General features: G+C 37.0%; 1 protein-coding gene across 1 annotated transcript in view; it reads left to right on the forward strand.

Annotated features, from left to right (window-relative positions):
• The window catches only part of SCAMP1 (secretory carrier membrane protein 1), a 120,758-nt gene that overhangs the window by 14,097 nt on the left and 84,739 nt on the right, over positions 1–21,922 (forward strand). The window contains exon 2 of the mRNA XM_011226296.3: positions 14,195–14,272. Within this exon, the coding sequence (XP_011224598.1) occupies positions 14,195–14,272 (78 nt within the window). The remainder of the gene's footprint in view (positions 1–14,194; positions 14,273–21,922) is intronic.

Consider the following 21,922-nt stretch of genomic DNA (forward strand, 5'->3'; position numbering starts at 1 on the left):
TTCTTCCGATCCATGAGCGTGGAATATTTTTCCATCTTTTTGTGTCTTCTTCAATGTCTTTCAAGAGTGGTTTATAGTTCCTAGAATACAGATCCTTTACGTCTCTGGTTAAGTTAATTCCAAGGTAACGTATGGTTTTTGGCGCTATTGTAAATGGGGTGGATTCCCTAATTTCTCTTTACAAGGAGATGTTTTTAAATCACAAGTGTGAAATTTCCCAACTTTCAATAGGTGAACGAGCTAAAAGATGATGTGTAGGGACAGCTGGGTGGCTCAGTTGGTTAAGTGTCTGCCTTTGGCTCAGGTCATGGTCCCAGGTCCTGGGATTGAGCCCCACATCAGGCTCCCTGCTTAGTGGGGGGAGTCTGCTTCTCCCTCTGCCCCTCCCCCTGCTTCTGCTCTCTCTCTCTCTCTCTCTCTCTGACACTCACAAATAAAACTTAAAAAAAAAAAAAGATGACGTGTAGAGGTTGGTTGGATTTGACTTTGTGCCAAGTCCCCTTATTACTTTTATTCTGTTTCATTTGTTCCCACTGAGACAGCCTGTACTGCCTTATAGCTTTTGCCTTCACATTGTAGACAAGTGTTGGAGGCCTGTGTTCCCCTTTCTTGTACAAGAAATGCCACAAGAACTCTTCGCAAACCTGTACGAAGAGAGCAATCCAGTAATCTCCCTGGCATTTGGCTTTGAGTGCTTACAAGAATTAGTAATGCCAGTTCATTATTTGGTGGGCTTTTGGGTAGTTGCCACCTTTCGATTATTATGAATAATGCTGCTGTAAACATTTGTGTACAAGTTTTTGTTTGATACTTGTTTTAAATTCTCTTAAGTATATACTTAGGATCAGAATTGCTGGGTCATATGGTAACTGTATTGAATCATTTGAGGAACTGCCAGACTTTTCCACAGCCGGTGCACCATCGTATATTGGAACCAGCAGCATAGGAGGATTCTGCTTTATCTGCGTTCTCGTCAACACTTGTTATTATTTGTCTATGATTCTAGCCAACCTAGTGGGTATGGAATATCTTAACTGTGGTTTTGATTTGCATTCCTCTGATGGCTGTATGGTGTTGAGATTATTTTTATGTGCTTATTGGTCATTTGTATATCTTCTTTGGAGAAATATCTATTCAGATCCTCTGCCTATTTTTAAATTGGGTTGTCTTTTTTATTACTGAATTGTAAGATTTTTATACATTCTGGATACAAGTCTTTGATCCAAGTACAGTTGAGCCTTGAAGAACAATGTTTGAACTACATGGGTTCACTTATTTTCAATAAATACAGTATACTACTATAAATGTGTTTGCTCGTCCATATGATTTTCCTAATGTTTTCTTTTCTCTAGCTTTATTGTAAGAATATAGTATATAATACCTACAACATACATAATATGTATTATTTGACTGTTACCAGTATGGCTTCTGTACTGGTATGCTACTGGTTTTTGGGGTGTCAGAAATTATATGCTGACTTTCTATTACCCCTATGGGGTAACCCCCCTAACTTCCTACATTGTTGAAGTGTCAAGTGTATATGATTTGTAGATACTGTCTCCTATTTTGTCAATTATCTTTTTACTTTCTTGTTAATGTCCTTTGAAGCACAAAAGTTACAAATTTTGATTGAGTCCGAATTATATTTGTTTTGTGGTTTGTGTTTTGCTGTATCTAAGTATCCTTTGCCAAATCTGAAGTAATGAAGATTTACCCCCTTTTTTCCCCCTAAGAGTTTTAAAGTTTTAGCTCTTAAAATTAGGTTTGTGATTCTTTTTGAGTTAATTTTTGTATATAGTGTGAAGTAAGGTTGAACTTCATTCTTTTGAAAATGTGGGTGTCCGGTTCTAATACCATTTGTTGAACAGATTGTTCTTTTCCCATGGAATGATCTTGGCACCCTCTTCAACAATTTCTGTATTCTTTCTCAATCTTTCTCCTTGCAGAAGAAATATTTTTATCTAAAAAAGCCCTCATATTTTATGCAAAATGGCTTCCAAGTACCTGCGTGTCCCTAGTATATATATTAGCTTGCCTACCTTCCAAAGTTGCCAGAGCTAGTGTTGCAAGTGCTTGTAAATCTGTGCTTGCATCAGTATGGTTTTATAAAAAAAAGTTTAATAATGGGTTTTATACTTGTTTTTAGAATGCAGTTATGAACACATTATCAATATTACCAACTTGATACTTTTCCTTTTCTTACATTTATTTTATGGAATACAGATGAATTACTGAATTTATTTTTGCAGATAAGCTAAAATATTAGAGCCTTCTTAAAGCAAGGAATGTATATGATAAAATGCATTTTGAGTATTGGTGACATTAAAAAAGGAAGAAAGGATTTTTGATAGTTATACACTGATAATTTTAACTTGATAATAGAAGAAAAAATCAGACATTTGAATGCAAGGGATTTAGTTTTTGTAGGTGTTAAAAGTTTTTGCTTCACAGTCAGGGGCGCTGGGGTGGCTTAGTGTTAAGGGTCTGCTTTCGGCTCAGGGTGTGATCCCGGTGTTCAGGGATTGAGCCCCATGTCGGGCTCCTCGGCTGGAAGCCTGCTTCTTCCTCTCCCACTCCCCCTGCTTGTGTTCCCTCTCTTGCTGGCTGTTTCTCTCTCTCTGTCAAATAAATAAATAAAATCTTTAAAAAAAAAAAAGTTTTTGCTTCACAGTCAAAACAATACATATTGTAAAAAAAAAGAAAAAAGAATATTACTCAGCCATCAGAAAGAATGATTACCCAACATTTGCAGCAACATGGGGAGATTATGCTAAGTGAAATAAGTCAAGCAGAGAAAGGCAATTATCATATGGTTTCACTCATTTGTGGAACACAAAGAATAGCAGGGAGATTGGTAGGAGAAGGAAGGAAAGAATGAAGTGGGGGGTAAACAGAAGGGGGAATGAACCACGAGAGACTGTGGACTCTGGGAAACAAACTGAGGGCTTCAGAGGGGAGGGGGGTGGGGGATTGTGATAGGCCAGTGATGGGTATTAAGGAGGGCACATATCGCGTGCAGCACTGGGTGTTATGCGCAAACAATGAATCATGGAACACTACATCAAAAACTAATAATGTACTGTATGGTGACTAACATAACATAAAAATTCAAAAAGATGTAAAAACAATGCATATTGTAGAAACAATATATACAGAACAAATACCGGCAGTTTCTACTTTCTCAAAGAGGTACAAACAATGGTGGAGTTGCATACGTGCTATTGGTAGCCACTTTAACTATGGCTATCTTTTTTTTTTTTTTTAAAGATTTATATATTTAAGAGAGAGCAAGAGCAAGAATGAGTCAGGGGAGGGGCAGAAAGGGAGAATCTTCAAGTAGACTTCAGGCTGAGTGTGGGGCTCGATCCTGTGACCTATGAGGTCATGACCTGAGCTGAAACCAGGAGTCAGACTATCAACCAGCTAAGCCACCCAGGTGCCCCTTCCTGTGGCTATCTTCTAATGGTGGTTAGAATCCTCATGTGGTGATTTGGAATACATGTGGAAAGTAGTGAGAAATAAAAGTAGGAGGTGACAGGAAAACAGCATCAGAAATATTGGTTAGATGTGGCCAAGGGCTGGTATATAATTTTACCACCATTTAGCCGTTTTACTAAAGCTTTTGAGGCTTGTCTTAGGTTGATTTAGTCAGTCTTCTGGTTTTATATGGTGTAGCATGCTTAATTTTTGGCTTCTCAAATAGTCAAAAATTTTAGTGAATTGCTTACAAGTCAGTGATATATTGTAAAAATGCAAATTAATGTATTCCCCAAGGTTAAAAGAAGTATATTACATACTTCTATTTGATTAAAAAATTTTTTTTTGTGGAATTGTTTGTATTGGAGTCTCAGGGGAACTTAATCACCATTTAGCGTTGAGTTCATAAGAAAATGTTCGATGAAGTTACATATATTACAGACAGGCATTTCTGTGTTCTTAACCTGGTATTAGGGGCATTAGAGAAAGGAGTAAATGAAGTTTGCAGAGGTTTGTCCTCACTTCTTGAGTGGGGGAGGTAAAAGGGTGGCTCTGGAACCAGGCTATCGAGGTTTGCTTCTTTACCTCTTACTTGAGTGACCTTAGGCAAATTAGTGAATTTTTCTGCCTTCAATATTTGTTGTTTTTTTAATATTTCTTATAGGAATATTTCTTTTGAATCAAGGCAAAGATAGGAAGCTCTTAAAATAACAGAGGAAATAATGGTGCAAGATTATCTTTGGTTACAACATGTGATTATTCTTTTATTTTATCCCTAAATTGCCTATATTTTCTCAGATGAATTTTTATTAACTTTTAAACTTTTTGGTTTTAACAGAAATAGTAACAAAAACAAAACATACAAATTACTGGTTGTATTACAAAGCTTAGGCATTTTAGAGGCTGTTACAGATCAGAACGTGAACTGAGGGTAATAAGGAAAGATTGTTTTTTTATGACTTAAGTTTTGTTTAAATGTTGGAAAGTTGTGCACTTGGTTGTTTAATGTTGATGATTTTTGGAGAGGACATCTTTGTGTGTGTGTGTGTGTGTGTGTGTGTGTTTTGCTACATTAGAGCCTCATAGTTTTGAAAATTTGTGATTCCTTTTTGGAGAACTGGGAAGCTAGCAGGAGATGAATCCCTGGTGTCATAATTGGAACTCTGAACATTTTCCTCCTGTGGGTATATTGTTGTACAGAATGTCTGGCTTCAGTGATGCTTTGATTTTAAATACCGGCCTGGGGACTTTAACCACCGACTTAGCAAGAGTAGTTTATTTAGCCAGATTTTGTTTCATAAGATAGTGTTCTTTATGAAGTATACATTTATTCTCAGGTGGAAAAACTACATTTAAAAGTTCACTCTCCGTAATATGACAAAAAAAAACCTAAGACCTTTTAAAATTTGTTCATAGGTCTTTGGTTGTCATATTTAGTGGTAAATTGTTTGGTAATTTCAGTAGTTAGTATATTAAAGGATAATGATCAAAAACTCAATCTTGGTGAAGAACTATGTATGATAAAACCACCTTTTCTGTAGAGAAGTCTCCTAACAACTGAAAATGAGGGATATTTATGTGGGAAGACTGCTGTTCTCTGATCCCTAGGGTATCATTTCAGTAGTATATTCATTATGGGTCAAAGGTGATTGAACTTGCAGGTCATTGACATTATGTCCAATTATTTTCCTATTCTTCATGATTACCTTTTTTCTTCTTATGTCTCTGGATTTCAGTGCATTAATACTGGGGCACATAGCTGTATTAGCTACCAGTTTTCACTTTTTGGCTGTTAGGAATAGTGCTGCTATGAATACTTGTATACAGATTTTTGTGTGGGCCAGTGTCTTCATTCCCTTGGATATATACCTAGGAGTGGAACTGCTAAGTAATTTGGTAACTTCCAAAATGACTGTACCATTTTACATTCCCAGCAGCAGATTAGTTTTTTCATACCCTTGTCAACACTTTTCTCTGTCTTCTTGTTTGTAGCCATTCTAGTGGGTGTGAAGTGGTATCTCATTAAATCTGCTTGGGTGTGATTGCTTCAGTTGTTTTAATTTGCTAAGTACTGATTTGGGTTCACAAATATTAGTCTGTACGTTGCTTTTAGGTTTCGGTAAGATTGTCAGGACTTGTAATGAAATGGAAACCAGTTTTTAAAAGTTATGATTCACTTAATAGTTTCTAGTGATTATTTAGCACTTCTTTCGATCTGTTATAAAAGGTTTGCTAAATACATGTTTTAGAGTCTTGCTGAGATTTTTAATGGCTTCTCATAGTTCCTTTGGTTTTTTAAAAATAATTGGGGCATTTAGAAATAAGTAGTTTTCTAGGTAAGTGAAATTCTCAGTATTTATTAAATTCATGTGATTATAGTAGCTCTGAGAAGTACGAAGTAGGAAAAAAAATTTACCTCTCTGAAGGTAGGGCCTCTCATAGCCTCTAGCTTGGGACTTTTCTTATGTAATCAAGTTTCCTAGTCTAGTGTATAATATTGATTGGATTAAGTAGAGCTATTGAAGAGTATTTTAATTAAGCTTTGTGGAGCAATGCCATGTTTAATTCAGCCTTTTTCTTTTGAGGAGATATTGTTTTAAACATAAATTTATTACATTTTCTTCTAAGAGCTCAGTCTTAGGGGTCAGATTTGAATTTGAATCCTACCATGTCAACTTCTTAGCTATATGACTTTGGGCAAATTACTTCAAATATGTGTGAGGTAGTATTGTTAGCAGTGAAGGAAAGGATATAGAATTTAAGTCATAGGGCTGTTCTGAGGATTACATGACATAATTAAATTGTCTAGTATTGTGCTAAAATAGATGAATTCTCTTTCTCTTCTTGAATCTGTTTTTGTTTTAGCCTTTAGTTTTTCACAGGCATGCTTGAAAGAATTAAAAATATGCATTTTCTTCTAAATGTTTTTAATATTCAAATTATTGTCTTTTAGCATCTCATGTAAAAAGTATGAGGTAAGTGAAAAAGTGTAGTAAAAGTCTGCTGCTGTGTTATATGAAGACAGTGGATTGGGAAGCTTCTGATCAGTTCTCTTGTCATTTTTTTTTCTTTAAAGATTTTATTTAGTTTTTTGACAGAGAGAGAGAGAGAGAGCGCAAGTGTGCAAGCAGCAGAGGGAGAAGCAGACTCCCCGCTGAGCAGTGAGCCTGATGTGGGACTTGATTCCAGGGCACTGGGATCATGACCTGAGCTGAAGGCAGATGTTTAACCAACTGAGCCACCCAGGCATGCCTCTTGTCATCTTTTGCAATTTTGAAAAACTTATGGGAAGTTCAGCTTTAAGTCTGAGTTTGTCATTTTCCCTTTGGCTGACACAGTTGAATTTGTCCAAATGGATCAAAGTGAAATTATATGCCAGTCTTGAATAAATTGCACTGCTTCACTCAGAACTGTCCATGGAGGGGTGCCGGGGTGGCTTAGGTTAAGCATCCAGGTCTTGATTCTCTTTCAGGTCATGATGTTAGGGTCATGAGAGGGCGTTCCACATCTGGTTCCCCACTCAGCAGGGAGTCTCTTTCTCTCCCTCTGCCCCTTCCCCCCATTGGTGTGCTCTTGAGTGCTCTCTCTCTCTCTCTCTAGAATAAATAAATCTTAAAAAAAAAAAAAGTGTCCAGTGGAAGTATAATTTGTGCTACGTATGTAATTTCAAATTACTAGTAGCCGTATGGGAAAAAACAGGTGAAATTAATTTTAATATTTTATTTTACTCCACATATACAAAATATCTTTTCAACACATAATCACCATAAAAACCATTAATGAGATATTGTAAATTGTTTTGTGCTAAATCTTTGAAATCAGAAACATGGTGTGCTCTATACTTTCAACATGTTTCAATTTGGACTAGTTACATTTCAAGAGTCATGTATAGCGATCGATAAATGTTCATACTTAAAAAATCTTTCTCTCACAGCAGATTTTATTTAAATATAGTTAGTGGCAGTAAACTGTTTTTACCTAGTTTTAATGGAACATGAAATGGCAAAGAACATTGATTCCACCTGTTCCTGTTTTAAAGCATGGAGACGTGCTCAGGTTACTTCAGGTGATGGGATTTATTGTTAAGGATTGTTGTGGTAGGAAAGGTATCCCAACACAGTCAATCTCTGCAGTTATAGTGGAACAGTCTCTGGAAGCTAACAATGTGTTTCCTCAGATACCCTCCCCCTCCCCCGCCCTTCACCAAGCAGTGGCAGTCATTTTCATGTGAAATCAGTGTTTATAAAACATGTTCAAGTAAAGATTATGGGATTGATCTCTGCCAGCCTCTTTTCCTTCTTGTGTTCCGCTCCTACTTCTCCTTTTTCCTTCACCTTGAAGCCCTTCTGAGGATCTTCTGGACAGTGAAAACTGTAATACCAAGTCATTCCTCACCAACTGGAATAGCAGTAACTTTATTGCCCCTGTTTTTGCTTGGTCACATATTGGTGACCCTGGTGATTGCCATTCTCCTCAGATTCTGTACATGCTGCTCCCTTTTCTGGTCACCTTCTTATTAGCTTCTGTTTGTCTTTTTACCATGACTAGTGTCAGCTTCTGCTGCTGCTGCTAATTACCAATCTTTATGTCTCCTATTCAAGCAGCTCAAGAAATAGGATCAAATTGATCAGTCATTATCCAATATAGAATCACTTTTGTTGGGGTCTACCAGGCTTCCTCCTCCAGTTCTAAAAATGACTGCCTTTGGCACAAAAGCCAATTCCTAATCATTTAGTATGTAGCTAACAGGGTCACGTGACACAAAGGTTGGGCAAAGAATGTCTGTTTGCTTTCTTCACAAGGTGGCTGTGGGTATTTTGGCCTATTCATCATGTATGATGTGCTATACTTTCTTAATATCTCAGTTAATCATAAATGGAAACCTTTTTTGTTTCATCCTTAGCTTGGTGTTAGTGGTAATGATAACAGTCTCAGCTATCACTTACTGAGTATTTTCCATGTGCAGGAATAGTAGTAAGCATTTTATATGTAGTAGCTCATGAGCTCTATGATACATTTTACTGGTGAAGGAACTGAGTCACATCTATGTATGAATTGCCTTGTTCAAAGTTTACAGCTTTTCATTAATGGAACTGGGATTTGAATATAGGCAGTCAGCTTTTTTCCAAATGGTAAAGACTTACAATCTATAGCTTAACATTTCAGAGCTGCAACTGACCAGGACAATCATCTATCAGAATTTTCCCCCATTTTACAGATGAGAAAATTGACAGGTTAGGTGTTTTGCCTAAGTTCACAGAGTCTAGTCATTGCTAGGAGCTCAGAGTTTCTAATTCCTAGACTAGTACTGTCTTACGGAGCAAGTACCTAAGATACATGAGGCTTTGAGTGTTGGTCTTGAAACTCAAACCTGTTTGTTAAGTGTCAGCAGGTATAGTAAGTTGATACATAATATATGGTTGTACACAATCATCCATGTAGGCTACTATGTTATTAGACTATTTAGCTTGAGGATCGCATATATATGGAGATGAGAAGAATTGGTAGGGTACTGAAGTTGATTAGCCACAAAACTTGTTTACTGACTTCATCTCCTTGCATCTAGCTGAAGGTGAAAATACTTTCTACTAAGGTTATGTGTGGAGTGATGGAGAAATGTCCAATTTAATGCATGGTGGATGAAATCATTTGAAATTTAATGAAGGCACACTACCCTAGAAGGTTTGGTAAAGAAACCTGGATTAAAGATGTAAAAAAGCTGATTATGCTAGATGTGAAATTTTAGTTACTCTCTTTGAAAAAACATTTATTTTTATAAGTCATCTCGATTTTTAATGAAATATGACTATGAAGTAAGTGGCTAACTAAAGGGTTAGCAGAATAGCCTTGGCTTAACTAAATGACATAAATTTGTAACTTTAATGTTTATGGATAGATCCAAATAGGGTATTTAAATTTCTTTTTTCCAGGGGCGCCTGGGTGGCACAGCGGTTGGGCGTCTGCCTTCGGCTCAGGGCGTGATCCCGGCGTTACGGGATCGAGCCCCACATCAGGCTCCTCTGCTATGAGCCTGCTTCTTCCTCTCCCACTCCCCCTGCGTGTGTTCCCTCTCTCGCTAGCTATCTCTATCTCTGTCAAATAAATAAATAAAATCTTTAAAAAAAAATAAATTTCTTTTTTCCAAATAGGGTATTTAAATTCTTAAGAATGTCTATACTTCTTGAAAGTCAATGAAATAGAGAGGCCTAGTATATTCCTTTAACTCAGTAAAATGAGACTATCTCAGATTATCTGTTTTCCTTGTTAGAAAGGCAGAATCTCAGACACCCTCCCAGACATCGAGGTGCATTTAGAATGAGGTTCAGTAATCTGGGTTTTAACAAGCCCTTCAGGTGATTCCAATGTGTGCTGAGTTTGAGAACCACTGCCATAGAAGTAACCAAGGTTGCACTTGAAACAGTTTCATTTTGTTGTGTTGAAAGAAAGTGCACTATTTCCTGCCAAAGCTTTGGAATCATTAGTGAACAATCAGCTCAACCAATGTTTTTTCTTTTCTTTCCCTTTCTTTCTTTCTAAGGAGGGAGAGAGAGAGGCATGGGGAGGAGCAGAGGGAGAGAGAGAATCTTAAGCAGGCTCCATGCCCAGCAAGGAGCCTGACCTGTGGCATGATCTCACAATCCTGAGATCATGACCTAAGCCGAAATCAAGAGTTGGACGCTTAACCGACTGAGCCACCTAAGCGCCCCAACCAATGTCTTCTCTTGATAAAGTTGTGATTGTGGTAAATTTTATTTTTAAATGTATCTGATAGAAATAATATATACAGGCACTGGAAGGTCTTGGTTTCATATTTTGTCTCAGACGTACACTAATTGGCCTTCAGGAAGTTTCCTGACCTTTTTCAAGGCCATAGTTTCTTTGTCTGAAAAATAGAGTAATGCCATAGCAGGGGTTGGAAGTAATATAAGTGCTAGACACTTAATAGGCTTTAAAAGATTATTCATTATTGGGGCACCTGGGTGGCTCAGTTGGTTGAGCGTCCGACTCTTAGTTTCTGCTCACGTCTTGATCTCATAGGTTGGGAGATCATGTCACCTGTAGAGCCCTGTGCTGGCTCATTGGGGAGTCTACTTGAAGATTTTCTCCCTCTGTCCCTTCCCCTAGTCATGTACACACACTCTCTCTCAAAATAAATCTTTAAAAAAGATGTATTCATTATTAAATCTTGAACTTTGTTGTTTTCTTCCAGTTTACAGACTACAGCTTCCTCAATACTATTTACATTTATTAAAACTAATTTGAAATGTTAGTCATGGAATAATTCAGAGATAGCAGTTCTTTATCTTCCTTAATTATTCTTGGCAAATCCTGTACAGATTCTACTGCTTTGTCATCTAATACTACATTAAGGAGAAATTCCAGACCAACTAGAAGTGATCTCAGTTCACTCGACACAGTGATTTTGTTAAACTGCCAGTTAACTCTCAGCCTGGATTAAACTCTTGTAGAATCTAGAAGGAAACCAAGTACATTTTTGTTATTGTAGTTAAAAGTAGAAAATTGGAAGAATGATTTCATTCTGCATCTCTTTGGAGCTAAGTTATACCTTAGATAGGATTTAAAAAAAATTAATGTGAATTTTAGGACACTTGATAATTTGCTGTGCGTATTTATAAAATGAGAATTGGGACTCATTGGACTCACTGTATTTCGCTAGTATTGAAAGAATGACATTGATGGCATGAATGTTGGCTAGGATCCATCTTTTTCACTCTACATTTTGCTTCCCGTATTGGTTTTCTTCTTCTTCTTCTTCTTCTTCTTTTTTTTTTTTAATTTTCATGGCTCCAAAGTAAAAACTGCAAAACAAGGTACATTCAGCAAAGTTTAGCTTCCAAGCCTGTGCTCTCTTGTCACTATTTTCTTCATCTCCCCAGAGGTAATCATTCTTACTAGTTTGTGGATTTTTCTTGTTTTTAAAAAAATTATTTTTTAAGCTTTATGTAAGTTATCTCTACACCCAACACAGGGCTCGAACTTAGTCACATGGTCTTCCGACTGAGCCAGCCAGGGACCCCTGGTTTTTTCATCTTGTTAAACATTTAAGTAAACACAGACACATTAATTTTTTTCTTTGAATAAGAGGTAACATCACATCTTACTTGTTTTGTACCTTTTTCACTCATTCCATGGCAGTGTATAGATTTTCTTACAGTATTTTACAACTGCATAATACTCAGCTGCATAGTACTTTATCATGTACATGTACCATAGTTTATTCAACTATATTCTATTGATAGGCATTTAGGTTGCTTTCAGTCTTTTGCTATTATAAATAGTATTTTGCCAATATATCTTAGGAATAATTTCCTGGAAGTGAGATTGTGGGTCACAGTATAAATGTAGATATAATTTTGCTAGCTATTGCCAACTGTCCCTCCAGAGAGGTGGTATTTCTTGATTATTACTGGTACTACTATCCTGAGGAATTACTCTTTGGATTTTTTTTCTCTTTTGGAGTGGTAATAATCACTCAAACAGTATTACTAGGAATGTATGATTAAGTAAAAAAAGACCTATTTATGTATTTTTTTGTATTTAAAGAAGGGACATTCTAATTTGGGAAAAGGGACTTGTATGAAGATCCTTATGATTCTGTGAAATAAATGTTGGTGGAGATAGATACCAAGCTCTGTGGAAGCACTTAGCCTGGAATGTAATGACTTGGGTATATCAGGAATTTTATTGGTTAGCATATGAAGTGTTCTTCAGATTGAGTCTTTAAGGAAGAGGAGATTGCTAGGCTTATCCTACCTTGAAGAGTATTCCTGCCAGAGGAAGCAGCGCCAAGGAAGAATATGGTGCTGAGGACTCCTGGGTCACCTGGTTTTGTGGGTAGGGAGAAGGGGAGTGGGCATTGAGACTGCATCTGGACCATAAGGATTTAGGTCTCTACTTGTTGACCCTAAACCCACTTAAAAAAATTTTTTTTTTTTTTAATTTTTAAGAGATCTCTGCACCCAACATGGGGCTCAGACTTACAACCCTGAGACCAAGAGTTGGTGCTCCACTGACTGAGCCAGCCAGGTGCTCCCCTAAACCGACTTCTAAATTCAGATAACCACAGCGGTGCCAAGTTGAAAAATTGGATTAAAATATTCATGTTTCTCTTCCTTTTCTCCCTGAGGCACACATTCTCTCTTGATAATCTTTCTGTTCCTCATGTTTTTGAATAAACTTGGGAAGAGAACGCTGGGAAGTACAGTGATTTCATTGTTGAGCAAGCCTAAAGTTTTTACTTTTTGTCTGTGCCATACTTTTAATTTATCATTACATGTTGCTTTTTGCCAGGTTCAAGGCTCCTTATGCAATAGCTTGTTTGACTTGGTAGAGAGTGAGGATCTGGCAAGGTGATGGTCCTATGAGAGAGTTTATGAATCTGGAAAGGTAGGCAGGGAGGGACTAAGCTAGATAGTCAGGAGTCTTGTATTTCATTTTGAGGAATTTGTACTTTGTCTTGGTGGAGAGCCTCTAAAAAACCTGAAATGTGTGAGGAACAGAGGAGAGGGGTTGGAGGAGGGGAATGACAAGATAAGCTTTTCATTTCTTTTTTTTTTTTTTTTTTAAAGATTTTATTTATTTATTCAACAGAGATAGAGACAGCCAGCGAGAGAGGGAACACAAGCAGAGGGAGTGGGAGAGGAAGAAGCAGGCTCCCAGCAGAGGAGCCTGATGTGGGGCTCGATCCCATAACGCCGGGATCACGCCCTGAGCCGAAGGCAGACGCTTAACCGCTGTGCCACCCAGGCGCCCCAAGCTTTTCATTTCTGAGAGGTGATTTTGATGACTGTGTCGAGGAAGTGGATTGGAGAAACAGTGTAGATGAGAGAGCAGTGCTTCTCCAACCAGCAGCAGCATCGTGTAGGAACTTTTTAGAAATACAGATTCTGGTGCCCTATCCCAGAACTCTGGGGGTGGGTGCAGCAATCTGTTTTGTTCTGATGCATGCCAAAGCTTTGGACTAGGGATAGAAAAGTCAGGAGACTGTATTACAGGCTGCAAATGCTTTTTCATGTTAACTATGTAGTTGGGTTTTGTTGAGATGTTCATATGTTTGTGTCTTAACATTCATTCACAAGAAAAGTAGATGAACTCTCTAGGATTTGGGGACTTATTTATTTGAAAGCCTAATATGAAAAGATTTGAAAAGCTGAGATAGTATGGTAATATATTATACTTGAAGAAGGCGAAACAATTCAGAATAAAGTAAACGGTAGTCAAATGAAACTATTGGAGTAGAGTACAAGAAGTAGGTGGTACTTAATCTTGGATGCTCTAGATGTACGTGACATTGATCTGTAATGTGGTACTTGTATCTGCAGTAGGGAAAACTGATAGAAGATATTGAAAAAAAAGGGGGGGGACAGGAACTCATTGTGGAACCCAAAAGAAAGGATGGTGGGTTTGCCCAAGATTTGCTAAGATGCTCTTGTGCAGTCAGTTCCACATAGCTGTTTTCATTCTTTATATAATAGCAGATTTGCATCTAACTCAGTTTTTTCATTGAGGATGTGAGGGCTGTGGGTATAAATTTCAACTTTGTTGGAATGGGACTGAGTAAATCTGATAATCTTTATTTTCCTCTGTTAGCTTCGCCACGTGACCAAAAGCACAGTTAGAGCAAATGCTTTGTAAATATCAAAACTGTGCCTTAAAGGATATGTAATCTTTTTTCCTCCTTTGAATTTTATTCTAGGACCCATCGGTTACACAAGTGACAAGAAATGTTCCACCAGGACTTGATGAATATAATCCATTCTCGGATTCTAGAACAGTAAGACCATCTTGATTGTACTACTTTTAAATGTTGAAATTAAGTAGAAATGGTATTTCAGTTATGATTGCTTTTTTGGTTGATTGGTTAAATTTGTATAAAATAAGCTGTTAGTGTTTTATTTATAATTTAGAAAGTTAAATTTTTTTTAAACAGAAAGGAATATCAGTAATAATCGAAAATTACTATGATGGACTTAGTGAAATACTACAAATTTTCTTTTATGTTCTACATTGCTACTAATCCCTCTAATAAGTCAATCTTACCATAGTTCTTTAAACAGGAGAGGGAAGTGCTTTTTTGGTTTAAGTGTTGTCTTGATGGTAATGTAGGGGTGATGTTTTATACAACAGAACATTCTACTCCGTGGTAGACAGGCTAGAACCTCTGGAACTTCACTTGGCTTAGGAATATACTCTTCTTAAAATTTAGTCTTCATATATGTAGGTGTATGAAAAAAATCCTTAAGAAACAGGGGTTCTCTACTCTGGATGCATATTAGAAGCACCTGGAGGATTTTATTACACTTGTCATGAGGGCCCTACTCTCTCACAGTTAGGACCCTTGTGTTCTTTTGTTGTAGCTGTTTTGGTGATTTTATTCTGAACAGTTTCGAGAACTATTGGGGTAGGTTCTGTTGAGAATTCTTCCCCCAAATTTCTCTGGCAAATAATCTTGTTACTGTACTTTGAGTGGTCTCTTGGTTTAAACACCGTTGACTTTTGAAATATAAGTCATCCTGGTGAAGATAGTGAAGTTCTTCAGTTGTATGCTTGGATTTATAGATCAGTGTAATGATTGTTAATTGATCCATCTTTTCCTGATGTGTGTTTTCCGTAGTCTGGAAGATAATTCTCAAATTTATTGCAGGTTTTAGCTTAGAAATTTATTCAAGATGTTTTATATTAACATTTTTGTTTTAGGAAGAGCTTTGTACAAAGTAAAAGCATTAAAATAAGAAAGAACTTTTACATTTCACTTTATTTCAAAGCCCTTATTTAACAGACTTTGCTTACATACGTATAGCCAGTAAATTTCAGATTGAACCATTGGAGATGGCCAATGAGTTGACCAATTTTGACATGTAAAAATGGCAATAGCATATGATTCAACCGTATAGTAAATTTGTGCTATGAATGTATGTATGAGAGTGCATTTGGTTGTAGTTGAAAGGGAGAAAAAGAAGAGCCGGTATATTTTATTCCACTATATGTAGTTGTTTTAATATGATTTTGGGGGCTGGAGATGGGAACAAGACTTGTTAATATTTGCTGGTAAACAATGAAAAAAGTTTTCATATAATTTTTTTGTAAGATTTTACTAGCAAGAAGTAAACCTTTTAAAAGTAGCAACTTTAGCTTGTTCTTATCAGTAGTGTTACTACTCTTTACGAAGTTGTTTACTTTGTGTCATGTGCTTTACCTATCATTACTGAATTCCTGTATCATTCAAAATGGATATTTTTTATTTCTGTTTTACTGATAAAAGAATCTGATAAAGAATCTGAGACACTGGTCATCCAGATAGTGGCAGAATTGGTTTAACTAACATCTCTTTTCTCTAAAGCTTGGCTTTTCCATTTTGCTAGTTCTGTCTTTATTGAACGGTGCTTAAGAATAAAAGGTACAGTCTTGGTCTACAAAAAATTTCTTACCTAATTGGAATTTAAAACAATTACACAAAGAAGATAGATCCAGGAAAAATAAAACATAAAAGTGTGAATTATAGTTTGAAACATCGAGTTTTTGTAGTCAAGGAAAGGTTTTCTGAAAGAGAATAGTCTTATGTAGGTAGCTTGGCAATACAGACAAGCCAATTTAAAATGAAACAGATTTGATAGAGTATCAGAACCAGGGAAATGTAAATTATTATAACGTGCATTTTCCACTGAACTTTTTTACGTGATTGAAATTGTAGTTGAAATAATAAAAAAAAAAATCCTTTCTCTATGGTATCAGAAACTTGTCTTTTTTTTTTTTTTTAATGGTTTTGACTATTTTCCAAAACAGATTAGATGTATTTGGATAATTAAGTGATATGTTAGAACTCAATCCAAATACTGTTTTAGTTGATGAGTGGTATTCATATTTATTTTAGAAAAACATTAGTGAAAATGAATCTTCTGAACTGTTGCGTAAGGATGTGGTGAACTACTTAATGTCAAGTAAGAAGATCCATCAGCAGAAGGAGTGTCTAAACTATAAGATTTAGAAAAAATTCCTGTTTTTTGTTTCTTACTTAGGTTTTCTTTTATATTTAGTTTTATGTTTAAATGGAAACTAAGGTATTTAATAAAGGCAACAATTAAACTTTTTTTTTTTTTTTTAAAGATTTTTCGTTTATTTATTTGAGAGAGAGAGAGCAGAGTGAGGAAGAACATGAGTCAGGGGGAGAGGGAGAGGAAGAAGCAGGCTCCCTGCTCAGCGGGATCATGTCCTGAGCCGAAGGCAGACACTTAGCCGACTGAGCCACCCACGCAGCCCTTAAGTATTTTAATAATAATTTACATACTAACTTTTTATTATAAATTCAGAGAAAGGAGTTGTCCCAAGACACATTACAATATAGGCTAGGCCGGTGTGTCGGCAGTATAATGGAGGGCTGTTGAGCACTTGAAATGTGGCTAGTCTGAATTGAAATGTGATTTAAAAGTGGAGGGTAGTCTTGAGTTAGAAAATAATTTTTTGTGTGAACTCAAAATGAATTTTCCTACCGAAAATTATGTTGAGCATGGTGGGTAGGTTCCCTGGCCTACCTTCTAAAATTTAATGAAAAAAATACTAGAAAAATTGGCTCATCCTCGAGAACTGGTGTGTATTTATGAGGGAATGCTTTCCTTTAAAACAAGGTAATAGTTTAAAATGTCTGCTACAGAGTGATTCTCACTAGTTTCAGCCCCTGGTAATGGCATTTATGGCTTTAAACAGAATTTCTTCTGGTAGGTACTGAAGTATAGGAATTAGGGACACTGTGTGTGGGGGGAAGTGTGGTGCTGCTTATATAAATTCTGAGTGACATATCTCAGGGCCTAGTATCCTGTCACATTTTTATTCAGGGATATAGGTTGCTTGCTTTTCTTTCTGTTCTGCTAGTTGTTGCCGTATAGGATTTCGGTCACATAAAGCAGCAGGATCTGTATCTTCTGGCAGAGAGAGAACCAAGAGAAGAAAATTCTAAGTATTGGCATGCCCACATTTTTAATTTCTTTTTCTTTCTTTCTTTCCTTTCTTTCTCTCTCTCTGTCTTTTTTTTTTTTTTTAAGTAAGCTCTATGCCTAATGTGGAACTTGAACTCACGATTCTAACCGACATCAAGAGTCGCATGCTCTACTGACTAAGCCAGCCAGGCACTCCTGGCATGCCCACATTTCTACTTAAGGAAAAATAAATAATTGGTTTATGTGAGAACTGCCTCTAAGATAATTCTAGACATTAGGTAGACTGAGAGATGTAAGACCTGGATTCTAAACTAGGCCTTACCACTGATAAAGTTGGTGACTTTAGGCAAACCACCTAATGTCTTTGGACATCTTTTTTTTTTTTTTTTTTTTAATGGGTAGTGATGGAAGTAGAGAGGAAGATGTTGAGTTAAATAGTTTTTAATATCAGTTTGTCTTGAAACTGGGTGAAACTTTTAGCTCAGGGACTAACTGAATATATTTGTACACAGGTAGTTTACCTATCCTTAATACTGCAAAAACATTTTCTACACCATAATAATTGTATTTTCTCTTGCTGTGTATTTCTTTTTATCTTTTCTACTTTGCTTCTTGTTGTCTTGACTTTGTTGAAGCTGATTATCTGCCCTTATGGAACCAATTTTCTTTATTTCCCTTCTTATTTAACAACTATTGACTTCTATCCTCCTATCTAGCCAAGTTCATTGGCTAGAAATACCTGAGTCTTTTTTTTGGCTCAAATAGCTTCTTTTCCTATCTCTAATATTTGCCACATCCTGTCACTTATATCTCCAGGAGGTATTACCTGTCTGTCCTTTTCATTCCTACTAAACTATCCTAATTCAAGTACTCATGTGAAATAATACAATGGCCTATCTATTTACCTTTCTCCAGTTTCTCTCCTCTCAGCTTAAATTCCACATTCAGTTATTATAGTCACTCCCTTGTCTTCCCTTCTCTTCCTTACTTTGACATAATTACTAGGCTAAAACCCAAGTTCTGGTTATGTACAGTTCTGTCTACTTGTACTTTCTGCCCCTACCCTAGCAGCTAAATATAGCTGGAAAAAGCATGCCAGAGGGTCTCACTCTTCAGTTACTGACCGGCTCAGTAGAAAACTAGAACACTGAATATTCTGGTTATATAATTGTCCACTTTCTTTTTTCTCTCTCCTCATCTGTAAAATTTCTCCCCCTATGTTCACTCTTAGATGATGATCTTGCTTATTTCACTGAGAAAGTTGAAGCAGTCAATAGAGAACGTCCATAGACTCCCATCATTGCATCCACCTATCAGCATTTTACCCATGTTTTCTGCTTGCCTGTTATTTATAGATGAGCTACCTATTTGTGCTTCTGTCTAATGTCATCCCCTCTATTTCTGCGGTAGATTGCATGCATTCTCACCTTAGAACTTTGCTAAATTGCCCCCCCCACATCATTAGTTTTTTCCTTCTATTGGATCATTCATATCTTCATAAAAATATGTTGTTTTCTCCCATCTTAGAAGAAAATCACAAAAATTTATTTAACAGCTTTATTGAGATACAGTTAATTTGTCCATTTAAAGTATATAATTCACTGTTTTCTGGTGTCATCAGGATTGCCCAACCATTGTCAGATTCTAATTTTAGAGTATTTTTGTTTTACCCCCAAAAGTCAGACCTTTCAGCAATCACTTCACATAGTCCTTCCCTCTCCAGCCGTAGCCAACTACTAATTTACTTTTTGCCTCTCTAGATTTGTCTTTTCTGGACATTTCATATAAGTAGAATTGTACAATATGTGGTCTTGTGTAACTAGTTTCTTTCACTTAGCATTTATTTTCAATATTCAACTGTGTTGTGGCAGGTAGCACCGGTACTTTATTCGCCTTCCCTTTTTAGATTTTCATACCACATTTTATTTAGCCATTCATGAGTTGATGGGCAGCGAGGTGGTTTCGAATTTTTGGCTCCCATGAGCTTTCGGGTATTAACTTTTTGTGTAGTCCTATGTTTCCATTCCTCTTGTATATATACCTAGCAGTGGAATTGTAGGGTCATATGGTAACAAGGTGTTCAACATTTTGAGGGGCTACCAGCCTGGTTTCCAAAGTGGGTACACCATTTCACATTGTCATCAGTCACGTGTAAGTGTTCCACTTTTTCTGCATCCTTGACAACACTGGTTATTGTGACTTTGTGCTTATAGCCATCCTAGTGGATGTGACGTAATCTCTCCTTGTGGTTTTGGTTTGTGTTTCCCTGATGGCTAATAATATTGACCATTTTTTCCCTTCCTTTGTTGACCATTTGTGTATTTTCTTTGGAGAATGTTTAGATTTTTTGCCCATATTTAAATGGAGTTGTCTTTTTAATAGTGAATTGTGAGAGTTTGTTAAATATTCTAGGTAGAAGTCCCTTATCAAATATGTGATTTGCAAACATTTTCTCTCATTCTGTGGGATGTCTTTTCTCTTTATTGATAGTGTTCTTTGCATAGACGTTTTAATTTTGATGTCACATTTGTTTATTTTTTCTTGGGTTGCTTGTTATTGGTGTTCTAAGAAGCCATTGCCTACCTCAGGGTCCTAAAGATTTACTCCTGTGTTTTCTTCTAAGAGTTGTTCAGTTTTAGTGCTTACATTTAGGTTTATGATTGGTTTTGAGTTAATTTTTATATATGGTATGAGGTAGTTGTCTAACCCCTTTGTTTTGCATTGTATATCCACTTGTTCCAGCACCATTCATTGAAAAGACTATTTTTTTTCTATTGGAATATCTTGGTACTCTGGTTGAAAATCAATTGATAATTTAGGAGTTTATTTTGGACACTCTATTCTGTTGATATCTGTGTCTATCCTTACTCCGGTAGCACACTGTCTTGATTACTGTAACTGTAATAAAACTTAATCTTATTTCCCTGTCCAGTTCATTTGTGGCATCCCCTTCCCTGCAAAACTTTGTCTGCTCTCTATTGCCGCAGAAATCCTCTGAAGGGTAGTCTACTTATTTTCATTTCTCAGTCCTTTCTCCTGAAAGATACTTCAATGAAGGTTTTGCTTCTAACACTCCACCAAAATGTACTTGTCAGGGTAGCCGGTAACTTCCACGTTGCTAAATTAGCAGTAAATTCTCACTCTTAACCTTAATCAGCAGCACTGATAGTTGATCACTATCTCATTCTTTTTTTTTTTTTTTTTGAAGATTTTATTTATTTATTTGACAGAGCGAGCAGGAACACAAGCAGGGAGAGCAGCAGAGGGAGAGGAGGAAGCAGGCTCTCTGCTGAGTAGGGAGCCTGATGTGGGGCTCAATCCCAAGATGCTGGGATCATGACCTGAGCTGAAGGCAGAGTCTTAACTGACTAAGCCACCCAGGCACCCCTCACCATCTCATTCTTAGAACATTTTCTTCATTTGGCTTTTGGAGCAGTTCAGTTTTTCCTTCTCAGTCTCCTTTGTTGGTTTGTCTCCTCCCCCTGCATCTTCACCTGCAGTCCTGGAGGGTACCTGGCATTAGGCTTTGCTTCTCTTCTTCATCTGTTTTTGCTCAGATGGTGACTTCATCCAGTTTTATAACTTTAACTTCTATCTATAGCTTTAAATACATGTGGGTGACTCCCAAATTTACATCTCCAGCACAGACCTCTCTTCTGAGCACCAGGTTTGTATTTTCAGCTGCCTACTAGATATGTCTACCTGGATGTCTTAAAAATTGCAAATTTGGCATCATGAAAAGTGAACTGAGTCCCTTGCTTATAAACCTGCTCATTTTCAGTCTTTCTCCTCTCTGTCCTACTAGTTGCTTAGGCCAAAACGTTGGTGGGATTTCACTATTTGCATTTCCTTGTATCTCATGTCTTTCTGTCAGGGAATCCTTTTGGCTCTCCTGGAGAAATACATCCAGATCTGATCCTTTTTCTCCATAGCCACTGCTTGGCTTGAGCTGTGATCCCCCCTTGCCTGGATTACTGCAGTGGTGGTTTCCTGATTACTCTTTCTCCTTTTTTTTTTTTTTTTAAAGATTTTATTTATTTATTTGACAGAGATAGAGACAAGCCAGCGAGAGAGGGAACACAAGCAGAGGGAGTGGGAGAGGAAGAAGCAGGCTCATAGCAGAGGAGCCTGATGTGGGTCGATCCCACAACGCTGGGATCATGCCCTGAGCCGAAGGCAGACGCTTAACCGCTGTGCCACCCAGGCGCCCCTACTCTTTCTCCTTTCACCTTTGCCCCATTTCAGTCCCTTTTCAACTCCGTGATCATGTGATCCCTGAAAGTTGACCATTTGTCTCCTGTCAAGAACTCTTCACTAGCTTTTAATTTTCTTCAGAGTAAAACCAAGAGTCCTTAAAAGAATCTGGTTCCTAACAACTCTCTGTTCTTTATCTCCTCATATTCTTTCTCTCATGTATTCCTATATCCAGCATACTGGTCTTGGTTATATATGCCAGCCATTCTGCTCACTTTCCACTGGCTGTTCATTCCCTC

Source organism: Ailuropoda melanoleuca, chromosome 3, assembly GCF_002007445.2.
Source record: "Ailuropoda melanoleuca isolate Jingjing chromosome 3, ASM200744v2, whole genome shotgun sequence".
Taxonomy (NCBI): Eukaryota; Metazoa; Chordata; class Mammalia; order Carnivora; family Ursidae; genus Ailuropoda; species Ailuropoda melanoleuca.